Genomic DNA, 26136 nt, shown 5'->3' with positions numbered 1-26136 from the left:
CAGCCCTGGCTGAACCCCTCCTGGTTGTTTGCATATGTACCAGTGTGTGTACATATACACACACTAAAGTACACAGAGGGGGGTTTGGACACCACATCCCCAGCCCAACACTTCCTCCTGTGTCCCCTGCTCCTCGTAGTAAAGGTGGAGGGGATTAAACCCCAAGTCCTGCCCCTCCTCTCTCTTTGCTCAGCGTTGCAACACCAGCTTGAGAAAGGGCTCAACATTCCTCCAAAGCATCGGCTTAGGCCACGTAACACCACTCAGAGCGTTGCCCGGTGCTGCAGGCTTACACCCTGCACGCACCCTTCCCCGCTCCAACTCCCACTTTCCTAATCCACCCCAATAAAAAAGCTGCTTACCCTTCTCTTAAGCCTGTAAAATCAACACAGGCACAGGCAGCGGCAGGTAAAGGCAAGAAGAGCGTTTCAGGAGGGAACAGAAGAAAGACCACGTCTCCACGTGATAACGTTTTATTACAAAATAGGAGCTAGATTCATAGCTGTGGGGGAGTTCCAGGGGTGGGGAATGTAACAAAAGCATCACCGGAAAAATAAATCTTCCACCCAAGTTTTCCAGGTCCCAATTATGTTTGTTTGTCACATTGTGCTCGTCTCGATCACTTCAACCCGCACAAACCCGCGAAGCGATACGTGCTCTTCTCCTATTTACAGCGATTTATGTCCCCACTATGATACAAAGGCAGCCTGGTGTTTGTTCTGCACTAAGCACAGGCTGGCAAACCCCTTCCAATGTCCCTGTCGCCCCAGTGTCCCTGGGGTGGTGGCTGCCCCATCCCTGGCAGTGCTCAAGGCCAGGCTGGACGGGGTTTGGAGCACCCTGCTCTAGTGGAAGGGGTCCCTGCCCATGGCAGGGGTTGGAGCTGGATGAGCTTTAAGGTCCCTTCCAACCCAAACCAGGCTGGGATTCTGAGGGTCGCAGACCCCAGCTCCGTTGCTCAGTTCTGAGCCATCCCCCCCATAGCGAAGAGGGACTTTGCTCATCAGCATCATTCCCCATCTCCTGGGGAATAGCCACCAAGAGGGGCAATGAAATGCAAGGCTGAAGGCTGTCCTCTTCTGCACACCCACAAGCAGAGACATAAAACCCAAGCCTTGCTCTGGGTTTCCTCTTTGGCTTTTAAGGTGTTGCCTTTGCACTCATAAAACATTTGCATGTTGGTGTTTTGCATCCAGAGCAGTGGTGCAGCCTGGGCAGCAGGCAGTGGGTTTGTGTTGAGACACTTCTTCCTCTGTCCCCATCAAATCAAAGAAAACCAAATATATATATATATATATACACACATATATACACACACAGAGTCTATGTGAGGAAGAGCAGATGCATTTTGCTGTACTGAAAAAACCCAAGATCATCAGGAAAATTCCCCTAAGAATTAAAGCTGCCTGTTGGTTGCTTTGGCTTTGTACTGGTGTTCAACAAATGGGTTTTGAGCTCCATCAGCACAGCAAAGGAGGGAGAAATGGAAATGGGGGGGAAGCAGAGGTTTCCTTCTCATAAATAAGAAGGGGGCAATGAGGCCAACTCCTTGGGGAGAGCCATGGGTTAACCCCATGCCCAAGCTGACGGCACACGTGGTGACTGGGCTGACCCTGTGCTCTGTAGTTAGGCTCACACGTTTAGGAGGTTCAACCACAGCAGATGCACCCCAAAATTCATCTTCCTGCACGGAGGTTGCTGTTGGGCCACGGGGGCTGCTGGGGGGATGCAGGGGTGGCGATGCTGCAGGCTCACCGTGCCAGGGCTCAGCCATGGAGGAGGCGACCTGGTGCAAATGGAGCAAGGGAGAGCTCGGCAGGTCCCAGCATGGCCCCGTTGGATCCCCACCAGCCCCACTGAGCTTCCTGGAGACACCAGCTGGGACTGGCTGAGGCATCTCCACACCACCCTGGAACGCCTTTGGCATGAGCTCAACCTGCCCGTGGCAGCAGACACGCACGGCCCTACACCTGCACCTCCACTGTTTGTCCATAATCAGAGACCTCCCTGGGGCATCCAGACCCATCTCTAGGCAGAAGCAAGAGGTAAAACTGCCCCTGCACACAGGCTTCAGGCCATGCACCGCTCCTACCCCCCTGTTTTGGGGGAGGGAGATGGCACTGCACACCCTACTCACTTACATGGCTCAACCCAACCTCCAAGGTGAGGTGGGAGAATGAAGGAGTCCAGGTCATGGTGATGCCATTGGCGAGGTGTATCCTGAAAAGGAGACAGATCCTACAGCCATGGCAGGAGGCAAACAGGCCCATTTGCTCCAGCACCCACCAATCCTCACCGAGCTGTGACAACAAGCAATGAAAGAGTTAGGAACAGGACATGGAGGACACAGATGCAGCGAGCAAGAGCTGATTTATGAGCCAGCCTCTCTAATCCTCACTTGATCACGGTGTCAAGAGGGTGCTGTCATTGATCCCTCCAGCCAGGCAAAGGCCCTAGTGCTGAGGTTTTGAAAGCCCTTCCCATGTGCCTCAAGGCAGTTCAGTGTCCTCACTTCATGCCTTCATTCCCACCCTCCCTGGTGGCACGGAGAAGAGAGGAGGATTCTTGCCAAAGAGCCACTCGCTGCAGCCCTGCACCAGCCCTGAGCACATCATCCATCCCAAAGCCTACACCACGCCATGCACCCCCAACACCAGACCGGCCACGTGTAGGTGTGCTCGGTTTCATTCATCCAAGGCAAAGCACAAGCAGGAGCCCAGGGGCTGGTTTTGGCCAAGGTGCAGTTTGGCAATAGCAGAGAGGTGACCTCCAGATTCCACCACCTGAAGGTGCCGCAGTTCATGTCCCACTGCAGGCACCCATCGGTCTGCGCGTTAACTTCAGCTTGCTGGAGGAAGGATAAGAGAGGAGGGTGGTGAGGGGGAAATCAATATTCTGTTGAACACACCGGGCCCATTATTTGTTCCTGATTTATTTATGGCCCACACGGCTGCTGTTTAAACTGGCCTGGCCTGGTTCTTAAGCCTCAGCTTAACCCCTGCTAGACTGTGAAGGATGGCTGATGTGCCCCATGCATCACGGCACCCCACAGAAGAGGGATGGTGCCCTACAGAGCCTGAGGCGTGGTGCACCTGTGAGGTAGGTAACGTGATTGCAGTCTCAACAGCAGGGTTTATTGGAATTTGTTTCAAAACCCCTTTTTTTCCTCTTCTTTTCTGGCTGAACGGGATGAAATGGCAACAGCAGAATGAGTGTGGTTGGTGATGACTTGTGTGCGTGGTCAAGGCATGAGCAGTTGCCCAGTGCATTTAGAGAAAGGCACAGTGTATGCAGGGAAACCAGAACTTTGTAAGTGTCTTTTTGCAGTCCTGCGGGTGGCTTCAAGACTCGTTCTGGTCCTCGCAGAGACGCCCAAAGTCAAAACTCATCTTGGAAGCAGAAATGCTAAGGACGCAACCAAAGAACCTGGCCAAGCAGCGCAGATACTTGCAGCCCCGAGCGAGCTGGCTGCCAGGACACCTCAGGTGGGCTCAGCGGGACACAGATGATGGCTTCTGTCATCTAGTTTTGTGCTGTCCCTTGCTTGAAGGCACATCAGGTGAGTACATCAGAGCCCCTTTCTTCTATGCCAGCACCAGTGAGCAGGGTGGTCAACCCAACCAGCTTGGGCATGTGCACGTCGGTGGTGCCACATCCACGAGGCAGTCCAAGGGGCTTGCACCAACCAGTCTGAAGTGAGACCTGTCACAGGCTGCCAACCATCACAACCCTCCTCAGCTCACCAAAGGCACAGCCCTGAAAGGGGTAAAAGACTTCCCAAAGGGCTCGAGACGCGAAGGACACTCGCTCCTGAGTGACAAATAAATAGCAGGTGTGCTGGAAGAAAGCCCTTCGGAATCCAAGGTCCATCACCCCAGTGCCGCCAGGAGCCTCGTCATGAGATCAAGTCTTTAATTATAGCTCTTTAAAAAGAAGATTTCCTTTAAAACCAGAAGCAGTTGGGGACAGGGCTATAGCGGGGGCATCCCCTACCCCTGCCCCTCCGGTTGATCACAGCATGGGTTTGTTCTTACGTACAAGAAGAGGAGAGGTCCCCTTGGGAAAGAATAGAGAGTTTCAGCTGCTCTTGGAGAGGTGAACGGAGACAGGTCCTAGTTCTGGTGCCGCTTCATGTGCAGAGCCAGATGGTCGGAGCGGGAGAAGCAGCGGCCACAGGCGAGGCACTTGAAGGGCTTGGCACCCGTGTGCTTCCGATAGTGCCGGGTCAGCTCGTCGGAGCGGGCGAAGCGCCAGTCGCAGCCTTCCCAAGTGCATTTATAGGGCTTCTCACCTGCGGGGAACAGCCACAGGTCACGGGCGCTCCAAGAGCCTCCCAAACATCCACCCCGCAGGACAGGGCTGGTGGCCACGCTGGTGACAGGGTCCCCTTTTGCTGTGCTCAGTCCTCAGCCACCAAGGAACCGTAAACTATTCGGTTACCTGCATGCCCATGTGCCCTTAGAACCAGGTCTTGCCCATGGATGTGTTCCTGGGCAACCTGATCCAGCTGAAGATGCCCCTGCTCATTGCAGGATTGGACTAGATGACCCTTGAAGGTCTTTTCCAACCCAAACAATTCTATGATTCTATGTATGTACGCACACACACTTTCTAGACCTGGTTTCTAGTGCTGCCCAAGTTCCTGTTGGATTTTGGAGCATTTCTGGCTAAAAACATTTCTGAGGGCTGTTTTTTTTTTTTATCTAAAAAGCCAAAAATTCCTATGGAAGGTGCTGCTGTGCATACAGGTATAGGGAGCATCAGGAGAAAGCAGCAGGTTAGAATCATAGAATCTCAGACTGCTTTGGGTTGGGAGGGACCTTAAAGCTCATCCAGCTCCAACCCCTGCCACGGGCAGGGACACCTTCCACTAGAGCAGGTTGCTCCAAGCCCCTGTGTCCAACCTGGCCTTGAGCACTGCCAGGGATGGGGCAGCCACAGCTTCTCTGGGCACCCTGTGCCAGCGCCGCAGCACCCTCACAGGGAAGAGCTTCTTCCTTACAGCATACAAATCTTCCTCAAAGCATCTTTGCAACCACCGTGTAACCCTCCCTGCCTCAAAGTTCAGCCCCGGAGCAGCTCCTGGTACACAAAACGCTGTGTTTTCTCCAGAGCATTTGGATGATGTAATGCCTCTGCCCTCTCCCTCCTCCCACCCGTACACACCTATTCCTGCACTGAAATGCATGAACTTCTCAGCCAGCTGGGAACTGGGCTGGAAAAGCCCGTGTCCACTTCCAACTGCTTGCGTGCCCGGGCTGTGGAGCTGAGCCCTCTCCTCGCAGGGGTGTGGTGCTCTCAAATATTAGCCCTCGCTCTTAACAGCCTGAACAAGCAGGCAGGGGCCAGGGAATGTGCTGACTTCCCCGACCTCAAATATTTACCGTCTCAGCAGCCCATTGCTGCGCGCACATCGCGGCGGGAGCGCACGTACACGCAGCAGCACGCGTGCACGGGCATGTGCGTCCTGCTCCAACACGTCTCTTGCTCCTCCTGCAGCCTGTGTGCCAGGCAGATGGAGCGTGCGGCCAGGAAACGGCATTCAGCCTCAGAGAGGTCTACAGCGGCTGCTGTGCATGGGATAGACCATGAAGGCACAGACACTTCTTCATCATGAGGGTGCTGAGGCGTTGGCACAGGGTGCCCAGAGAAGCTGTGGCTGCCCCATCCCTGGCAGGGCTCAAGGCCAGGTTGGACACAGGGGCTTGGAGCACCCTGCTCTAGTGGAAGGCGTCCCTGTACCCTAGGTGGCATGGCGTGGAACTGGGTGAGCTCTAAGGTCCCTTCCAACCCAAACCATCCTATGATTCCATGAACCTGAAGGAGATGGGGCACCAGGGCATCTGCTCCTCAAAAGCTCTGCACCACAGGGAGCAGAAAGATGTAATTTTTACGGCGCAGGTAAACAGAGCTCAAATCCCATTTACGAGCAGCACACCGGGTGTTTTACAGCGCACTGGGGATCTCAGGCTTGCATTGGCATGCTAAGACAAAGGCAGGATCTGCACGGTGCAGCCACAGACATTGTCCCAGCCGGGTCACCTGGCTGGGTCAGCCCTACCAAGGCCCTTTAGGTTCAAACAATAACAGGTTGATCTCCAGGATAGAAACAAAATGCTTTCCATTGTCCCAGGGGCTGGCTCCATCTGCCAGGACAGCACGGCAGGGCAAGCTCAAACAAAGGACCCAAACTGGCATTCCCAGCCCCCGGGAGGCGGGTGAGCAGCCACCGGGTTATATATTTAATCTCACAATGGCACCCAGGAAATGAATGGTGTCTCCAGGAGATGAATACAGCCCAGCCCATGGCAACGGGCAAACCACAAGAAAAGATCTTGGAGATCGTGTACTTCTCAGCCCTCCTGCCATCAGGCGAGGAATGGTGAGAAAGGGCGCTATTAACCCTTCAAGTGATGGAGCTGCGGTGGCATCCGGCATACTCAGCTGGCAGGAGCTCAGTTCTGTTGCTGTGCTTAGAGGGGCTGAGACCTCAGAACAGCCCCAGACTGGATGCACACACCCTGAACCTGTCTGCGTTTGGCTCTGGTTTGGATTCCTTTCCTCTTGCCAGCCCAACAACACTACCAGGTTTCTTGACTACTCAGGTCACATCCTCCTTGGCCTCTCTGTCCTTCCCTCTTAAAGCAAGCGAAGCAGAAGGAGGCAAACACACTTGGATTTCCAGCCCGATTAACGGGAAACCTGGAAAACTGACTGCATTTTATTGGGATCCAATTGCCTGGATACACCAGGTTGTGACTTGTAAGGCCGGTGCCTATCTCGGACAGGTCACGTCTCTGGGCACAAAGCTAAGACCCGCACTCCAAACGGAAGGGGAAAAGAGATATTTCATTTCAAAGCAAGAGCCCTGAGCACAGATTGCTGCTGTGACAAATGCTTATCACCACCCGCTCTCGGGGCTGGGACAATGTCCTTCCTGTTCCTTTCTTCCACCCTTTCCGTGTTGTTCTCCAGCCTGCTCCCAGCGCAGCCCCTGCCAACACAATACTGCACCTCCTGCACACAGCAGAATTCCTGGCTGGCTCGCTTGGAGCAGTGATAAGAGGGAAGCGGAGCAGAGCCAAGAGCAAGAGCCGATTCCCAGCCTCAGGATGGGGTTTGTTCGTTGTTCATAAAACAGCAAAGTGAACTCTGGGCCAGCTTAATTGCTCTCAGTAAAGATCAGCCCTTCTATAAAAGAGATTTATGAGGGCACTGATGGTTCCTGGATACCCGGGGATCTGATAAAGTTTCAGGTATAATAAATGCCTTAATGAGAAGACCTGTGCTTGAGTGCACAAGAGCCACCGAGCTAGGTTTACCCCAGGGAAGCTGGTTGTGGTGGGAGCTCCTTTGTGCTGGTGGCACGGTTTACACCAGCCAGGGCAGCCCAAGACACCTTCACCCTCAGGAATGAAGCACAGCTCTTCTATACGTGTGTTTGGAGCCCTGTGTGTATTTGTATATGTATGTGTATGTGTATATGTGTGTGTATTTGGTAGCTTCAGTGATAACACCACCACCATCTGCTAAAGGGATGAGCACTGGGGAAAAGTGGTCTGTGTGGCTGGTACACAAGGAGATACGGGGGGTTCCTTCCTCTCCTTGGGGACCACAGGGGCACTTGACACAAAAGAAACACGCCTTGCCTCCTCAGAGGTTATCTGTATGCACCACATGCCTTCACACAATCTTTTTGTGGGCTAAGCAGCATCAGACGTGGCTGGGATTGGGGAGATCTCAAAGGAAGGGCTCGGAGGCATCTCCTTCTCCCAACCCATTGGCTCAAGAGCCTCCAAGAGTTCTAAATTCTAGACCATTCCTCGAAGGCAACAAGTGCCCACAGCAGAGTACAGCCACTATAAATCCCTGCAACCACTGGACTCTTGCTAATGCTAACATCAGTAGACTGAACTCCTTACACCAGTAACCACAATGGATCAAGGTAACCAACATTATCAGCAACACCTTATCCCTGTAAGAAGTGTTGGCTGCAGATGTGGTGCTCTTACCTGTGTGAGTCCTCTGATGGGCCTTCAGGTGCGAGCTCTTGGTATAAACCTTGGAGCAACCTGTAAAAACACAAAGGAACCAACTTCAACTGCGAGAAGGGGCCAGAACAAATCCAGAACATTGACATTAGGGACAGAGCAGGCCTGGAAAGCGCAGCATGCGAATAACCTGTTTGTTATGGCAGTAACTGAAGAGCATTTGCTCTCCAAGACAGATGGATCTTTACAGTACTCCATCCTTGCCACACAATCCTGACACCCATGGGCATTGTGCTGGGAATTAGAGGGCAAAGAGTTAGGTACCGACTTCCAAATCCCCCCGTCCTCAACCAGGTCTTAGAGGCAGGATAAAACGCATCCAGGAAAGCATGCATCCAGTGGGGCTGCCCCATCCCTGGCAGTGTTCGAGGCCAGGTTAGATGGGGCTTGGAGCAACCTGCTCTAGTGGAAGGTACCCAGAGCATGGCAGGGCCGAGCTCCACTTCCCCATCAGCACACAGAAGGAAAAGCCCTGGGGCCACCTCCTGCAAGCTGGGGCTGGGGCTTTGCGAACAGGTCTCCCCAGTTCCTCCAGTTCCTGGTGTGAATTCAGCGTGCCTCCCATCACCTCCTCATGTCAGTGAGACCTGCTGCCCTGCCATCAGCCCTGATGGTTCACCTCTGCCTGAACCTCAGGGTGAAGGATTAGACGTCCTCCCCTGCCTCTGCACGTACACACCAGTGTTTATTCAGTGCAGGCTGTTGGCACCGAACAGTGCCAACGCTGGTTTTGCACCACTGATGGGTTCCTGCTTTCCTGTGCACGCCAAAGTCCAGCTGAAAACAGGCAGGTTTTGCCTCGGTAATGTGTCCTGCAGGACGGGACTCCTGCTCTGGCCAGAGGGGTCTGTCTCAGGTCCGTTTACACCCTTAATCTGTCTCCCACCAGCAGAAGGTAAAATATTCAGCACAAGCTGTTAACTGCAAGAACATGGGTGAAGCTTCTGGCTCAGAAAGTCCCTCATCTGCAGGTTGCCAAAGGGTGGGAAGGTGTAAGCACAGAAAGCTCTCTCTAAGCATCTCCGATTAATACAGTTCCTGGGGTCACTGATGGAGACAGGATCTGGGCTGGACAGGCCCCAGGGCTGACCAACTGCAGCCACGCTTGTGCCACGGACAGCACTCAAATCCTGCCGGAGGCAGTGAGGAAATGACTCTCCTCAGCTCATGCACCCTAATGGAAAGCTGCTCATCCCCATCAGCTCCACGGCCAGGGCTGGCCCAGGGAGTGGGAGTGTGCACAAGGACTGGTGATCCTCAAGCCCTCACGCTGCTGTCACTGGGGCTTCTTGCTAAGGACACGATTCCTTCTCTCCCATGCAGCATAAATGAGTGCGGAACTGTGAATCCCACAAGCTCTGTGTGCACAATGCAGGAACCCCTGCCCAAGCATCACAGGTCTTTAGGGGGACACGCTCGTGCAATCAGGTGCTGCACAGGGAACAGCTTCAGCTCATCACCCTGAAATGCCTTTCCACACCACCCTGATGCAGCACATGAAGCCACCAAAGGACACGACGCAGAGATTCCGCTCATTGCCTCTTTGGAAGAAGAGATTTGGGGACACAGAGACCATGAAGACTGCTCACGGAAATTAATTGGTTTGGTTTGCAACCCATTAAGGGACAGTGGGAAAGGAAGGTCAGTGAGAAAGCCAGCATGGTTTCACCTGCAGAGAGCATGTGGCTGCTCAGGGTTAAGCAAAACCAGAGTGGAACAGGCAGCTAAGGCAGTGGAATTCCTGGAGCATCCCTGTGCTTTGCAGGAGCTCTCTGCTTCTCCAAGTCAGGAGAAAGGGAAGGGGGGAAAACAAGCATCAGCTAGTGCAGGTGGGATGGACTCTTCTTCTTGGTGTCATAGGAATCCCACTTCCCTGGAGCTCTCTATAGAGCTCTCTTCCTCATCCAGGCAAGGTGATCTCAGATTAAACTCCTGCAGAGCCCCAAGGCAGCCCCAGCCTCAGTGTGTCAATACATCCACACCAAACCCAACACATCCACCATCAACATACCTGGGTAATCACAGTGATGGATTCTCCTTTTCTCCAGCTCAGGGTTGTTGCGTCTGTTGTATTTGGGGGGCTGCATGGCAATGTGCCCCTGGGAGAGGGTCCCAAGGCCATTGGGGACTGGGGGGACCTGGGATGACTGGACCAACTTCAGTCCAAACGTGGCTTCATAGGATGGAGGGGGAGAGATGGTGTTGATGAGCTCAGGCTGGTTTTCTGGGCTGCCAGGCTGTGAGTTGGGGGGTGACGGGGGCAGGTTCACCCCTGGAGCAGGGTAGAACTGCCCTGAGATGTTGAAGTTCCCCTGTCCCTGGGAGACATGTGGGTACTGCTTCACCGGCTGGACAGGTCTGTGCACCACGCTGGACATGGCGCTACCTGTGGACATGGTGACACCGCTGAGGCTGTTGATGGCTGTGGTGGTGTTGGAGGAGGATGTCAGAGAGGTAATGTCAGCACTTCCATTGCCGAGAGGCATCTGGTAAAGCTGGGGCTGCTGTGGGTTGGTGGGCAAGGGGATCTCGGAGGGCAGCTCCTGCTTGATGAAGATGTTGTTCACCGCCACCGACTGGGGCATGCTGAAGACACTGGTGAAGTCGGGCAGGGTCTGCGTGGAGGCAGAGGAGCAGGGCTGGGCGAAGCTGGTGCCGGGCTCGGTTTTGATCTGTGGGAAGGGAGCCATGGGTTTGGGGGGCCGGTACAGTCCCGTGCGCAGGTGCGTCGTGTCGGGCAGGATGACGTTGATGTTCACGCTGTACGGGGTGGAAGACGGCTTCTCTGTGGAGAAGAACTCGTCCACCACCGAGGCGCTCTCCCGGCGGTACTTCTTGTCTGGCAGCATTGAGATGGGGGGCACCTCGTTTGAAAGGTACTTGTCCATTTCGGACCGTGCCTATGGCAAAGGAACAGAGAGAAGGTATTTGTGACCTCAGCACACTGGTGGTGGGAGTCCAATGTTCAACAGGTACTTAAGGTAGCAGGAAATGGAAAGAGCAGCAAGGAGCCAGAGGCTGCAGTGATTTAGCTTGCCTCTGACTCAGCCAGACTCCCCAGGAGTGAATCACCGTCCTCTGTCCCACTTCCCTGCTACCCACCAGCACTGATAACAAAGGCAACGCTAGGCAGAGGATGCAGTTATGGGCCTGACAGAGGAGACACAAGCTTTAGGTACAAAGCTTTGGTCACATAAACAAGAGAATTTAGCACTAGAAGTGGGATGGAATCAGAAACTGCTCCGGTCAGCCTCATGCTTTGGGTGTGTTGGATCTGCAACCCACCTTAGAGGTGTTGACTCTGGTCTCCTTTAAACTCCACAGGCTGAGATGCATTGCATTTCATTCTAGGACAGTGTCTTTAATTAACTGAGAATATTATAGGTCAATGTCTTTAATTAATTGGGGATAATTTGGGCAATAGCACCTAGAAATCTAAGTGACGTTGCCACTAATTCAGTGGACTGTGAGCCTAAAATGGAAACCACCAGACATACTATTCCTGTCTTGTCTTGGTAGAGTGACTCAGCCCTCACCTAACCTTTGGTTTAGTTCTAGTCTTGCAGAGCTGTTTGTACAAGCCCAGGCCCTCCAAGCTAACAGGACCTGTAGCTCAATCACCGCCTGCCAGGTCGCTTCCCCTCCTGGTTCATGTCTGATGCGGCATCCCACTGGATCCAGGCCCGATAACTCAGCAACCTGATGGAGCAATCCGCTAGGAAATTCATCCCCTGGCATTTGATGACTCAAGTTCTCCTCTTTGTGGTTAAAGATACCAGTGTTAATGCTCTTCTATAAAGCTACAGCCTTTAATTATGTGGTTATCCATGTGTCAAGCTCATCACAAAGCCCTTGTACACTCATTCATATGTAGAGGAGCTGGCAGAACCACTGGGTTTCCCTGGCAGAGCTACGGTGCTGATCTCACCCCACACCCTGCACGCTTGAGCCGAGGGTTTTACAGCCTTGAACTATGCCACTGGAGTGCAACGGGCCGAAGCCATCCCTGCTGCAACTCCATTGCTCTTAACAAAGCTGGACGGGACCCAAGAGAGCTCCAGTGAAACCTATCACCTGTGCTTCCAGCTAATTCAAAGAGCCTTTGCACCTCTGCAGGTCATACTGGCAACACATGGGTGAGCTGGCTCCCACCCAGACACAGGGACGTGCCACAGATACACCCTCTCCATCACGGGTGGAAGCTCAGAGCTGCTGGACCTGGAAGTCTCAGCACTGCACTGAACTGAGCCCTGGGACTGTGCTTTCCGCCCTGTGCCGCTGCACTGGTGTGTGTACACACCGCGTGTAAACCCTGCCAGTCCTCATCGAAGCTGAACAGTCCCTGCCCTCATTAAAGGAAGTGATGTGCTGGCTCTACACTTGGTATCACATCCCCACCTCTGCTCGAGGCAGTGCAGCACCCTACCACCATGCTCCAGTGAGGAAACCCTGGCTCAGCACACCCCAAAGTCAAGGCATCAATGGGAGCCAGGCAGGAGAATCAGAGGGAATCAACCCAGCCGTGGCAGAGTGGTCCAAACCCCTGAGGATGCTCATGGGCTGGAGCACCTCCCGTATGGAGACAGGCTGAGGGCATTGGGGCTGTTCAGCCTGGAGAAGAGAAGGCTGCGCGGAGACCTCATAGCAGCCTTCCAGTATCTGAAGGGGGCTACAAGGATGCTGGGGAGGGACTCTTCATTAGGGACTGCAGTGACAGGACAAGGAGTGATGGCTTTAAACTCACACAGGGCTGCCACAGGTGGTAAATGGCAGGGTTCAAGGCCAGGCTGGACAGGGCTTGGAGCAAGCTGCTCTAGTGGAAGGTGTCCCTGCCCGTGGCAGGGGTTGGAACTGGGGGAGCTTTGAGGTCCCTTCCAACACAAACCAGACTGGGATTCTGTGATCTCCTCTCTGCTCCCCCTGCAGTGTCCAGCTGGGTTCCAGCCCAAGGAGAACACCACCAAAGCTTCGGAGCTCCGCGCTCCTGCCCTGTGCACCCACATTGGCACAGGAGTGCTAGCCTGGGGTGTCAGCTTGCTCTAGGCAGCACCAGAGGCGCTGGATGCCGTTCATACCTGAGCAATGAAGTGACCCACTCAGCAGCAGTGGGGGCAGGGGAAGGCGTTGATGCCTTTGCTTCCACACTTTCCTTATCTCTGGCATTTAACTTTCTCACCTTCAGTTCCCAAGGGAAGGTCTCCACCTACACAGCTCCAGTGGGTCCGTACACAGCAGGTGACTGGGCAGGTATACGAATGTAGAAAGGCACAGAGGGCCTAATCTCAGACCCCAAACCTGCATTGTCAGCCAGAGTCCCCCTGTTCGGTGTCTTCTGACCTCCTTTCTCTTACAACCAACCCGTACCTGCAAAAGCTTCTTCCTGTCATGCCATTAAAGCCCGATAAAGCCACTTGATCCTGAGCAGCCCCTGGGGAATGGGGGTGCTGAGGGGCAGCTGGTCAGTAGAGCAGAAGCAATGGGCTTCCACTGGACAGGACAGGTAGTCAGAGGGATACCTTGCCTGTAGCTGCATGCCAGAACCCATGGATCCCACACTGTGGTTATGCCACAGGTTCAAGGGCCCCAGTGTCCTTCCAAGAGGGAGAAAGAGGCACTTTGCTCGTTTGTGTTCCAAAGATGCCTTAGAAACCCTGGTGCACATCAGCACTGCTCGTGCTGGGTGCTGACACCTAGAACCAAGCCATGTCCCTAAGCACCTCCCAGCCCACGCTCTATCCAAAACCAACCCCTCAGCCCACAGCCTGCACATGGGGATGACTAAGTGCTGACTTGATGCAGCTCAAATGTCCTCAGTGCAAGTGTCTCTGTCTGGCTTTCACTCACAGCTCCATTCATCCAACGGGGATCCAGTTAACGGAGACACACAAGGAGACAGTCACAGTGGCGGCTTGCACACACCATTGAACCATCAAATGCTTTGTGTTGGAAGGGACCTTAAAGCTCCCCCAGCTCCAACCCCCTGCCATGGGCAGGGACACCTTCCACTGGAGCAGGTCGCTCCAAGCCCCATCCAACCTGGCCTTGGAGACACCAGGAGCAGGAGGAAGGCACCCGGCTGGAGCAGGGAGCGGAGGTGCCCTGGATGCTGTGGGTGGCTGTGGGGACATCCCAGCTCGGTCTCCTGGGGGCTGTAGGTACCTGTCACCAGCGGGGCAGAGGGACGCAGAGGGAGGAAGGAGGAAAGGGCTTCACCTCGAGAATGAGCGGCGGCATCCGCTGTTCCATCCGCAGGGGGTGCAGCTGTGGGGCAGACAGGGCTGGGTTAGTGGGGTGGCCTCCCCCAGGGTCCCAGCCACCCTCCATAGGCCTCCCCCAGCCACCCCTGGCCACTGAGGCCTCACCACCCCCCAGCAACCAGGAGCAGGGATGTTCCTCCTCTGGGTTCCTCGTGCCCATAGGTGGGAGCGGAGCCGGCTCTGCCAGACCAGCAGGCGCTAGAAACAAGCCCAGGCTTCCTTCTCTCCCACAGAACACCAGGAAAACCAACCCAGTGGGCTCCATTTTCCCATTTTTGGGGTGCTCATATGCTGGAAGTTGCATCTAAATAGAGCACGTTCATTGCGAGGCCAACCACAGAGCTACATGGCCTTGAGAAGATGGATACCAAACAGGCTGGGGATGCTGCGAGCTGCAGGTCTCCATGTGGTCCTCATGCCCGAAAGCACGAGGAGATGCTTAAACATGAAATCTGCAGGTTAGAGCTGGAAGGGTTGTGAAAGCTGTGTCCCATCACCCCCATCAACTGGAAGAAACAGCTTCAGAAGCACCTGCGAGCTTCAGCCAAGCTCCTGTGCAAGTAATGCTTGAGCCAGACAGTGGGTCCAGATGCTGGATCCCTCATTTTGGGGTCAACCACACCAGGAAACCAGCAAAACCTCCTTCCTGCAGCCATCCGCATGCATGGAAAGAAGCACGAATACAAAGGAAGCAATTGAGGGTAGAGTGGGCCCCAGCAGGAGGAAGTCCCATAGACACTGGGTCTCCATAGGCTCCTCAGCCAGCCCCAGGCAGGTCCTAGCAGCTCTGGAGAGGGCAGCTGAGGACACTGCTGTGGGCTCACATGAGACAGCAATGACCAGGCAGGATCAGCCCATCCCTTCCTCCCTGTCTGCAGCCACAGGCTGGGAATTAACCATTTTCTTGCCTTTCTGAGAAGGGCTGAACTTATCACATAGGCAGTGAGCTCAGTCCATCTCAGTACTGCAAGATGCCCACCACGGCCTTCTAGCTGGAGAGCCACCGGGCTTTTAGTTGCCTCCCCTACAGTCACTATCAATGCCCCCATTGCAATCACCAAGGATAAGATACTTGCTCTGGAGGTGGGCATGTCCCAGACTCCACCAACTGCATCAAGGGCTCCAACAGCCATCATAGGAACCATGGGTCAGTAGCTCAGGCAAAAGTGAGGAAAGGAGAAACACAGGCAGAGCAATGAGCACAGCCTCTGTGAGTTTAGAGGTGTCCAAACTGGAATCTTTGGTTTGGCCAGGAAGGGAAAGCCAGTAAGAACAGCCTTTTGTACAGTAAAGGCACTCAACTCCTGTGATATTCCCCCTCAAGTCACAGCGTCTGTGTCTTACCATGGAGGTCTTTCCGACTCACCAAAGGAAAGCCAAAAGGAAACCAAGCAGGGAAAGGGAAGGGGTTAGATCAACCCCTTGGTCCACTCCAGACAAGGCCATCACACACCAGTCTGTGCCACTGGACCAGCAGGACCGTGTCACACTCAGCACTGGCACATCCAAACCTGGGACCGATACTCCCTGGAGGGCACAACGAGCCCAGCAGCCTCTGGAAGAGCTGTTGCTGTGCAGCACCCGCACTGTGAACCCAGTGAAACCCAGCCCTGCAGACCGGTGGCTCGATGAAGGAAGCCAGCAGTGAAGCCCCTGCTTCTCCAGAGTGGATTCTCCTGTGGCTCGTAGGCACAAACATGAATCCTCTGCCTCTGCCATCTGCCAATTTTCCTGAATCCCACAGGACTGGAGACCTCTATCCCCTGCTCAGACGAAGGCAGGACGAGCTGTTATCAGGACATGGATCAACACACACAGAGTCCAAGACAAACATCTCTTGGGAGGATACAGAAGAAAAGCAGCGCCCAAGCCAACCGTGCTGCTTTGGCAGCAGTCACCCACGAGCACGGTTAGAAGAGCATTAGGCTCCGAGGCTGTCAAGGCAGGGGGTGGGACGCGCCGCTCCCGTGATGGAACGGTTTCTAATCTGGAGTTGATGAATAACAAACGGCCATAGAAACATCAGACGTTGTCACCGCGCGGGCAGCAGCAGAGAGCAGGAGGGAAATCGGTGTTTGCGAAACAGGCAATGAGCAAGCGGAGCTGGCAAAGGGAGCGGCCGGGGATGGGGGGAAAGGGCTCCGGGACTCAGCAGCTCCCAGCCCTGTGCTGGCCCCTGCCTGGCCGCAGCCCCTCGGCCTGCTCTGCAGCGCTGGGAGGCATCGAACCCGGACGGGGCTCACTCTTGTCACAGCCAGCACCAGCCACGGAGCTGCAAAGAGCTTTGGGAGAGGGGTGCAAGATCATAGAATCCTCATGGAGTGGTTTGGGTTGATGGGACCTTAAAGCTCATCTATTTCCAGCCCCTGCCACGGGCAGGGACCCCTTCCACTGGAGCAGCTTGCTCCAATCTGGCCTTGAGCACTGCCAGGGATGGGGCAGCCACAGCTTCTCTGGGCACCCTGTGCCAGCGCCTCAGCGCCCTCACAGGGAAGAGCTTCTGCCTAAGAGCTCAGCTCAGTCTCCCCTCGGGCAGGTTAAAGCCATTCCCCTTGGCCTGTCCCTACAGGCCCTTGGCCAAAGCCCCTCTCCAGGTTTCCTGTAGCCCCTTTAGGCACTGGAAGAAAAACACCAGCTCACCCATGAGGGTCAGCACAACCTGTGATGTTCAAGGGGTTCAAGGGATGGGGGACATCAGGGCACCCACTCCACGTGCAAAGGGGTCCCCCTCCATGAGGTAAGGACCCTTCCCTAGCACAGGCATACATGGGACAATGGTTGTGCCTGTTGCCCAGGTCCTGGAATTGCACAGCACAACCTCTTTCTCATACATGCACCTGCATGAAACTCCATGGAATCAGCAAACAATGGGGAGGACAATCATCAATCAAAAACCCCTGGCAAGTACCTGGCAGTACCCCTTTAAAGGCACACATTATAAATAGACCATATTTAGAGCCAGATTTGGTTCAATATCAGCATTTATTGTCTCCTGGTTAAATATTGACCTGAGTAAATATTTGTTTCTGTGATCATTTGGGTTTGATACTGACCTCGATCGACGTTATTTTCTGTTTGTTCCTCAAGTCTTCTGGAACTCTCTGCAAACTGGGATTAGCAAAGAAACCCCCAGGACTCTTCCTTTCCAGTACACACAGAGCCAAAGGTTCGGCTGCTGTGGGTAACAAAGCACCACTGCAGGCAGCACAGCCAGGCTGTGCCCATGGAGGTGGGTGCTGGGCTGCAGAAGGCATGCGATGGACTCTTCTGCTTGCTCCATCTCAAAGGAAGGAGCAGCTCCAAGAAGAGCTCCCCTCAAAGCGTTCATCTGTGTTAGCATTACGAGCAGTGGGGCAAGAGGCATCTTCACAGGCTTTGGCCACCTGGAAAGTGGGCAAGTCTCTGTGCAAGGTCTCTCTGGAGTCCATAGGGACTGACAGAGGTGATCCATCCTGCCTTCCCACCTTGAAGCTGTCACGCTTTCCAACCTGCACGAGCAGCTCCAGGAGCAGGACAGCGATGCAGCCCTTCCCCAGGTTTGTGCCAGGAGCTCATGGACGGCTCTGGAGGCTTACCCTGGTACTCTGTGCCCTTGTGTTTGAGCTACCCAAGGTAACTGTCACCTCTCAGGAACAGGGAGTTTCCTTGAGGCCAGGAGTCACCACCAAGGCAGATGCGGGCAGTGGGGAGGTGCTGGCCTCTGGCTGAGCCTCAGGCTCAATCCCAGCAGACTTGCTGACTCTGTTTGCTATTCCTTCCCCCCAGCCACTGATAAAGACTCACTCAGAGGCAATCTACCCCTGCTATTTATCACTGAAATCATGCCACTGCAGTCAGCAATCCCAAAGGCCAAAGAAACACACTCATCCAACTCCAAGGTCAAGTACCTGGAAGAGCAGCAGTCCGGAGCAACCAGACTCCAGTGGGCTCTAAGAGAGCAAGCAGAAACCTTCCCAAAAGGTACCATTAACCTGCAGCTCCATTTCTCCTTGGTTGCTCCTCTGCTGAATGTGGGAAGATGGAGGCTCTCAGATGTCCCCATTCCCCAGGATGACCTGGACAAATTCATCCACTTGTTTCAAGCTATTGCATGGACACAGGACACTGGGTTTGCCCTTGAGCCTTCCAGCTCCCCTCTGGTCACTCATTTGGGCTGCATGTCCTGAACCAAGTAGGTTAATATAGAATTCTATGAACACAGAATCAAGTAGGCTGAAAAGACCTTTAAGATCATCAAGTCCAACCATTGCCACCACTAAATCACGTCACTAAGAGCCTTATCTACGTGGAGGAGGCTGTTAGAGCTCAGAGGGAGCTTCCCCAGCGGGCTTTGGGTGGGATTCATTCCACCTCACTTGAACCATCTTAAAGCTCACACTCATCAGGGATGATGAGAAGAAAAGCAGCACATTCCCAGGGCAGGGTCTGGCAAAGGCAGAGTGAGTCATCTGCTGCTTGCTGGGGCTTGTGAAGTCCTCCTGGCACTCAGCACACGATAAAACAGCCCCAGAGCCTGTTCTTCCCTGTACAACACCCACGGCAGACCCGAAACCCCGGGCATGGGGAAAGCAAGGTCAAGTTTCACGTGCGGACAGCACATCCCAACCTGCTTGTGGCCCTCGGGTGCCCTGCCAAACCAGTCAGGGAAACAAAACAAACCCCAAGGCGGGTGAAAACACCGTGCTTGAAGTAGGTCTTTGGGCCAGCTTCTTGCTTCCAAGCTTGCACAGCACCCAGCACAGTGCAAGGCCAAGAGTCAGGGACCGAGGGGGACACTGGAGCAGGTCCTTTGTTAGCCTCAAAGGGCTTCCTCAAGATCCATTCCCTCCAGCTTCAACCCTCTCTTTCCACATACTCCCTGTATAGAAGTGAATTGCCAATTGCTGTTAATTAAGAGAGAGTGATTAAGGCAGGTAACAGGCCACTGACAGTCCCCACGGAGAAGGCACCAAGCCCTGGAGAAGCCCCAGCTTTGCCAGGCCCAGGGAAACACGAGGGCTTCGTGTCCAAGAGGTGATGTCAAACAGCCAAGCTGATGGGTTTGAGCGCTCCCAAAACACAGAACCACAACAGCACCAAACACCAGGATCTGCTCAGAATGAAACGCTGTGCTCTACAACAGCAGAACGATGAGTAGGCAAGGGTAGATTTTCCCCTTTTCCCATTCAATTGGATAAACCTGGGTCATTCCCACAGCTCAGAGAATACCATCAGACCTGTTCATAGCAAGAAGGGTTTTCATTGACTATATTCAGCCAGCCCTGGGCTCAGCTCCCCAGACGTGAGGATCAGCAACATGATAATGTACAGGGAACAGCATTAAAGTGATGGGCTGGAGTGGCTGGTGAGGAGGTACCCACGTATCTGCCCTCCCAGGATGGGTTTGGATTCACGACACAAGTTGCTTCAGGTGGGATAGTGGTAACAGATGGATAATAAATACTCTTTCCCCCTGTAAGTCCCTGTGTTTTCAGACCAGCTATACCAGGACCAATTTCTTGCCACTCTTTTCTCCTGCTTGTACTGGAAATACTACAAAGAGCAAGGTCATGAAATGCATTTTCATACTGGCAAATCCAGTCCTCGGTGGAAACGGGAAGGTCCCCATCCCATTAAAAAGAAATTAAGAACTCCTCATTTTCAAAGGATTCTCTGAGCATTTCTGAACATCATGAAAGATTCTTTGTCTGAGTTTCAATCCCAGCTTGAAAGGGGCTGAACCTCTTTGATGTGGTAAACAGCCCATGGGGCTTTTTTGGAGGGTTTTCATGCTAGCTCAAGTTCTGAGAACATCTGAATTGTAAACAGCAGCGCTCCAATCCCCAAACACCAACGGCACCCTGTGACTCATGGAACTCACCAATGGAGCACGAGCAAAGCAAATATTCTAATCAAGGGGCTCAGCTCACAAGACGGTTGTAAGCGTGATTATTTGCAGTGGATGGGTTAGATAAAAGAACTCAGTGGACCAGGGAAGGGGAACAAAACAGTGCAGGGAGCTGACCAAACAGGTTTGAGAGGGGAAAATTCACCGTTGATGATGCACCGACCAGAAATGCATTACCCCAGACCTTGGCGAGCGATTGCAGGTGACTGTTTGCTTCCCACACACCGCTGAGGAAGGGTGACAAAGGGAAATCCGTTGGGTTTATTAAGGAGTCGGAGTCCCCTGTTTGTTTCCTCCCTCAAATACCTGCCCTTTGAGTGCTCCGGGCCAAAAACCAAGCAACCAAACCACTCCGCAATGTGCTTTTCTGCCTGGTTTGCAGCTCTCCGTGTCAGCAAGTGGAGAACAGGCTTGAGCAAGGGCTGCGCAGGGGGACGAGGAGCAACACACCTGAAATCCCTTCCTTTCTCTCTCTCCTGCCTTGTGGAGCCAAGCTTCCCCCTGCGGAACAATCAGCCTTTGTCCCACCCGGACAAAGCCATTGTGCTCCATCGAGCTCAAAGTTCGGCTGTTTCATCCCACACCTCGTCTGCTTCCAGCAGCGCTCGTGTGCACACGGACACACACCAGGAAGTCTGGGCTGGGGGGATTAAATCACATAAAACAACAAACACCGAGGCTGAGATCCCCTGAAGTTCCTGGTCTTTGGCTCACCGGTTGCACCGGTTTTGTCCAAGCTCCCTGGTGGACACAGCAGGATCTGGTGAGCATCGCCCTGACACAGGGCTGCAGAGAGCATCCTGCCTGGGCACTGCCCCCGAGGGTCCTCCTGCGAGAGCAGAGCGACAGATTCATCCTCTCTGGGGACTCCAGCTTCATCCCCATGGCCCTGCAGGCACCTGCCAGGCACAAAGCCCATCAGACTTGCAAATCCACAGGGAAGCTCAGTTATCCTCAGCTGATCCCAAGCAAAACAGCCTGGAAGGATTCCTCCTCCCCAGTATCCCTCAGCCAATGGCCACACCAAAGCTGATCCCAAGGCAAAACAGCCTGGAAGGATTCCTCCTCCCCAGTATCCCTCAGCCAATGGCCACACCAGCTGCCATCCCACCACCCTGGCTTGTGCCAACAGGGATCAAGTGAGCCCATTCCTCCTTTCACCTAACATCTCCACATCACCACTCTGCCTCGGCACAGGCTCTGCCTCTGGCACGCTTTGGAAGGGATTCTTGCACAGCATTTTGCACAGCTGTGGGGAACACATGGGTGCTTTGAACCCTCCTGCAAAGCCAGGAGGATCCCAGATGGAAAACATCCCGGTTATCCAAGAGGGGTAAAAGACCACAGCTTCACACTCCCACAACAGCACGTTACATGGACACGTGGCAGATGAAGCCTGCACCCGAAGCCCCATCGGGCTTCCCACTGCATCACCATGAGCTCAAAGCCCATCCTGATCCATGGGCACAGCCTTGGAAACAGGCACTGTCCCGCTGAGCTCCTGTTGGTGGTGTCCCCATACATGGCAGCAGAAAAGCTGGATTCATTCCTTGCATGCATCTCCTGGGAATGAATCACTTCTACATCTCTAGTAACGAACACAGTGGAGCAGGAGTCCTTCCTGGCCCAGATGCAAACACCATCTGTATCAGCAAGACCCATCACCCTGGTTCCAACTGGGTGCTGGACCACACGGGAGCAGGAAAACCCATCCCTGGTCCAAGAGAGAGCCACCAGCACAGCCTCAGTCATGACACGGATGTGGCCACAGGGGCTCAGACCCACAGGATGCAGCCACACAGCACACAGGGCCCTGCAGGGACAGAGCAGGATTGGCACAGCCCAGAGAGCTGGAGCACACCTAAAAATGCTTGTCCCATCTTCTCCTGTGACACCAGAAGCAAAATCCCTGCTGGGATGAGGTCAGAGGAACACAGGGCGCCTACACCCATCCACTCATTGAAAGGGTCTGGGTAATGCAGCTCATGGTGTGCGCACCAGGAAAAGGGCACAGCACCATTCCGAGAGCATCGAACCCCATCCAGCACCTCCCTGGGGCAGGCAAAGGGAGCCACTGCCAAGCACAGGAGTGAGAAACTGCCTGTGGGGTGGGAGCTGGGCTCAAGGGCGCTCAAGGGGTGATGTTTGCTGCCACTTCCCACCTTGCAGCAGCTTAACCCCCCCAAGGGAAGCAGGGACAGCCTGGCCGGGGGCTACCCCCAGCCACACGCACCAGGAGCTTCCACGGGTGATCCGGGTTATCCCTTCCACCTCCAGCGCCTCGTGCTCCTCACCACCGCAGGGAAGCCCGTTAGGAGGCAGCTCCCATCCTGCCCACCTCTGCACAGGGGAAGTGCCATCTCCTTCCCGACCATGTTGTCAATGCTCCTTCTAGAACAGCCCCAGGGTCATGGAAACCTCGTCTGCTCTCAGCATCACCAGAGCTCTGCCCAGGGACAGCTCTCACAGGGATCGGGATCACACCACTGGGGACCACACTTGAACCCATGCAAGGCATGAAGCCTCAGGTACCCCCAGGAGGAGCAGGAGGGATGGGGTGGCTTAGAGGACCCAGCAGTGGGGTACATCACCTACCATGAGGTCAAGCCCAGCTCCGAGGACACAGTCACCCACCTGACACATCCGCACTGACACATCCCAGCCCCAGGACACTGGGAAGGTGGAAGCAGCAGGTGAGTCCTGGTGCCCCCCCAAGCCCCGGTGCCCATCAGGGTTGTCCTGACAGCCACACACAGCGAGCATCTCCTCCTCCTTGAAACACACCCCTTGCTTTGGGTTCACTCATTGTTATATTTTACCTTCCCTCCAGCATCAGCCTTAAAGGGGAAACTTCAGTCCGCGGCTGACCTGACTCCAATGAGAAAGGAAAAGGCTTTTCTCTCACAAGCCCCTTTCTCTCCTCTTTTCCCTTTCTGTTTGTTTTGGATTTTCTCTTTGCTTTGGGGCAGGAAAAGCACAGAAAAGGGAAGAACTGACCTTAAACTTCACACAGGATCTACTTCCACCTGCCTCAGACCCAACAGGACCCGCAGCAGCAAATAGCTCCCACCTCCCCACCTTGTTTGAGGGGGGACTTTGCAACCAGCGGGATAAAGAGTCTGCTCCTTTCTTTGCCGGAGCTCAGGAGCAGCGGGAATGCCCCGTGGCAACAGCCAGTGCAGGGCCCTGACAGGTCACAGCCTTGCCATAGCTCTTGTCAAGCTGCTCTGATAAACACCTCCCGGAGCAAAGGGCTTCCCAGACGTGCGGCTTTTCCACCCTCCGGCTATGGCAGCACCTCCTTTACAGCCACCACAGCCTCTGGCACTTGTTAGAAGGGGCCAACAGGTGGAAGACTCCTCCCCAGGAGATGTGGGTCCAGCCCCACATCTGGTTCACATCAGCTCTGGTTGTGCCACCCAGGACGCTTCACCCTGGGTGGGTTTGGGGAGGTCGCAGTGTGGTGGATGGGGGCTGAGCGGGTGCTCCATACGGAGCAGGGGTGAGCTCCAGCCCTGCAGCTTCCCAGCATCCATCCCATGGGCCCCGCTGTCCATAAAGGGATATGGGATGGACTGACAGCAAAGGATCAGCTCACCCCAAGCTCAGCTATCTCCACCCCAAGTGGGGTGGCACTGCCCCAGGGACCAAGCTGGGGTGAGAAACCCCCTTCCCTTCAAAGTGCAGCAAGGATGGTGTCATGGGATGAAGGGGTTCCAGCCAGGCGTGGGCTCTGCATCCCCATGTCCCCCATAAGGAGGATGGGAGGTGGCGCAGGGCTGCCTATCCTCCCCCCATGGCCATGGCCGAGGTGTGGGGGAAGCACCAGCCCCATTGCCTAATCCCACGGCTAATCCCAGCCAGCATTAGGGATACAAAAGCAAACCTCGCCCTCCCCTTGACCAAACAGGGACAGCCCCAGAGATAACCCCCCCCTTGCTGAGGGCCACCACCAACCCTCCGGCTCCAGGTAACCCACCGGAGCCCGGTGCGGAAGGACAGGAGCCCTGAGGCTGTGGGGAGAGGCACCGAGCCAGGACCACCGCAGGGGAAGGAGCAGTGGGGTACCTGGCTCTCTGCCCCCCATATTGACCCCACATCCACTGTGGATGCTGGATCACCAGGGTATCACACGGAAACACAGCAATGGAGACAATGCCTTCATCTCACCCAAAAGAGCCCCACAACCACCCCTCGGGGCATCAGTGCTGCCGGGACGGGAAGCAGGCAACGGATACACAGCCCCAACCCCTGCTCCGTGCCCAACTGCATCCACACACCATGGGGATGCCCTCGGGGGGGTCCCAGAGGAATAACAGTCAGGATGAAGGGGTCCCCATGGGGCCGGAGACGCCCTCCTGCCGGATCAAGATGGCGCTGGGGACGTGGGGCGCAGGTTAATCATTACCCACCGTGCCCCAGCTCGCCCAGCTCCCCGGAGCAGGGTGTGGGCAGGCCTGGATCACCCCCTTCCCACCAGGAAGAGCGGCTGAGGGTTCTTCATGGCGGGATGAGGGGGCCATCACCTAAAACACCAGCAAGGAGCCTCGTCCCCTCGGCTGGGATGGGCAGCAGGGCTTGGACGTGCTCCTGCCATGGGCCAGAACAGGGATGGGTGTGCGAGAGAGGTGTAACAACACCCCAAAGCCGCTTATCCAGGTCTTTATCTCCGGCGCACAGAGGGGGGACGCCATTGGGAATTTCAAGGAGCATTCCTTCCCCTTCGTAGCGGTGGAAAAACAAGATATAACACAATAAAATAGGAACCGAGCTCTTGTTTTCCCTGCTCTCACACACAGCGATCCCATTGCTCAGGTCCTTCCCAGCGAGCCGGCAGTGGGGCAGAGCCCCTCAGTACCCTCTCACCTGGGGAAAAGGGACTGAATCCCGGCTACGGGAGGGAGCAAAACCCAGGGCGTTTGGAAGGAAGCAGGAGGAAAAACCCCATAATAATGAAACCCAACACGCCCAAGAGGGAATCCGGCCTGGGGGAAGCGCTAGGGTACAAAGCAATGGAGGTGTCGTAGCAAAGAGTGGGGAAACAAAGCAGAATTGGGTCCAAACCCACACTCGCCTCTTGGAGAGGCACAAGGAGCGTAACTGAGCGGGAGGCACCGGCCTCCGCCTTACCTGCGCCAGCTCGGGCGGGTTTTCCAGGGGCCGGGAAGGGGGTTTGATGTCCTCAAAGACGGGAGCGTCTTCCCCAGGTTCCCCGGACATGGTGACGGGCTTCAGCGCCGTGAAGACGGAGGCGTCCTCGGGGAGCGGGGTGCGCAGCAGCAGCCCGCTGCTCATTCCTCCCGCCCCGCTGCCCCCGGGGAAACCGGTCCGGTCCGGGGGTTGTAGTAAAGAAAGGGGGGAAAGATGAAAGGAAGGGGAGGGGAAAGGGGACGAGGCAGCGGGAGCCAGGGGCCGATCCCGGAGGAGCCGGGTCCGGGGAAGGCTTTACCTGCCGCAGGAGGAGGAACGCCAACCTGGAAGCAGTGGGGAAGCCGGAGGAGCCAATCAGGATCCCGCCGACGGCACCTCCGCAGCCACCGGGGATAAAAGGAGCCGGGAGGAGCGAGGGGAGGCCGGAGCTTCGCCCTCAGTCCCCGTGCGCCACGGTGCACGGGCAGCGCCGGCACGAGCAGCGGGCCCAGGGACGCGGTGCTGCCAGGGCCACCGGTGCCACCGTGAAGCCGGACCCCAGCGCGGCTGGGATGGAGCCGGAGCAACCCAGCTCGATGAAACCATCACCTGCATCGAGCCCCCGCGTGGAAACGAGGGGTTGGGTTAGGTCTTAAAAACAGTGGATTTGGGGTTTTTTTACAAGGAAATGCCATTTTCCAATGAATGGTTGAATTTTGCAGGAAAACTGGGGTTTAGGGACAAGGAGGTTCCTGTTTGCTCACACCTCTGATTCCCAGGGGAGAAAAAGGGAAGATCAAAATTAAATAGA

The 26136-nt window shown here is 55.1% G+C and overlaps 1 protein-coding gene across 4 annotated transcripts; it reads right to left on the bottom strand.

The window, feature by feature from the left end:
* Positions 1 to 459: 459 nt before the first annotated feature.
* Positions 460 to 25658, bottom strand: LOC136019242 (Krueppel-like factor 5). Of its 4 annotated transcripts, XM_065689188.1 has the most exons (6): positions 25645 to 25658; positions 25326 to 25503; positions 14265 to 14312; positions 10063 to 10951; positions 8013 to 8072; positions 460 to 4291 (listed from the first exon to the last, which is right to left on the bottom strand). In XM_065689188.1, the coding sequence occupies exons 2-6, from the start codon at positions 25488 to 25490 to the stop codon at positions 4113 to 4115; spliced, it is 1341 nt and encodes a 446-aa protein (XP_065545260.1). In that variant the 5' UTR covers positions 25491 to 25503; positions 25645 to 25658; the 3' UTR covers positions 460 to 4112. The 4 variants fall into 4 exon arrangements, with proteins under 4 accessions (XP_065545260.1, XP_065545261.1, XP_065545264.1 ...); XM_065689189.1 differs by lacking the exons at positions 25326 to 25503; positions 25645 to 25658 and adding an exon at positions 15385 to 16247; XM_065689192.1 differs by lacking the exons at positions 25326 to 25503; positions 25645 to 25658 and adding an exon at positions 15385 to 16245 and having other exon boundaries at positions 14211 to 14312.
* Between the last annotated feature and the right edge of the window lie 478 nt (positions 25659 to 26136).

The sequence above is a fragment of the Lathamus discolor genome, chromosome 9, assembly GCF_037157495.1.
Source record: "Lathamus discolor isolate bLatDis1 chromosome 9, bLatDis1.hap1, whole genome shotgun sequence".
NCBI lineage: Eukaryota > Metazoa > Chordata > Aves > Psittaciformes > Psittacidae > Lathamus > Lathamus discolor.
Note: the sequence above shows the minus strand (reverse complement) of the source record. Positions and strands in the feature narration are given on the sequence as shown.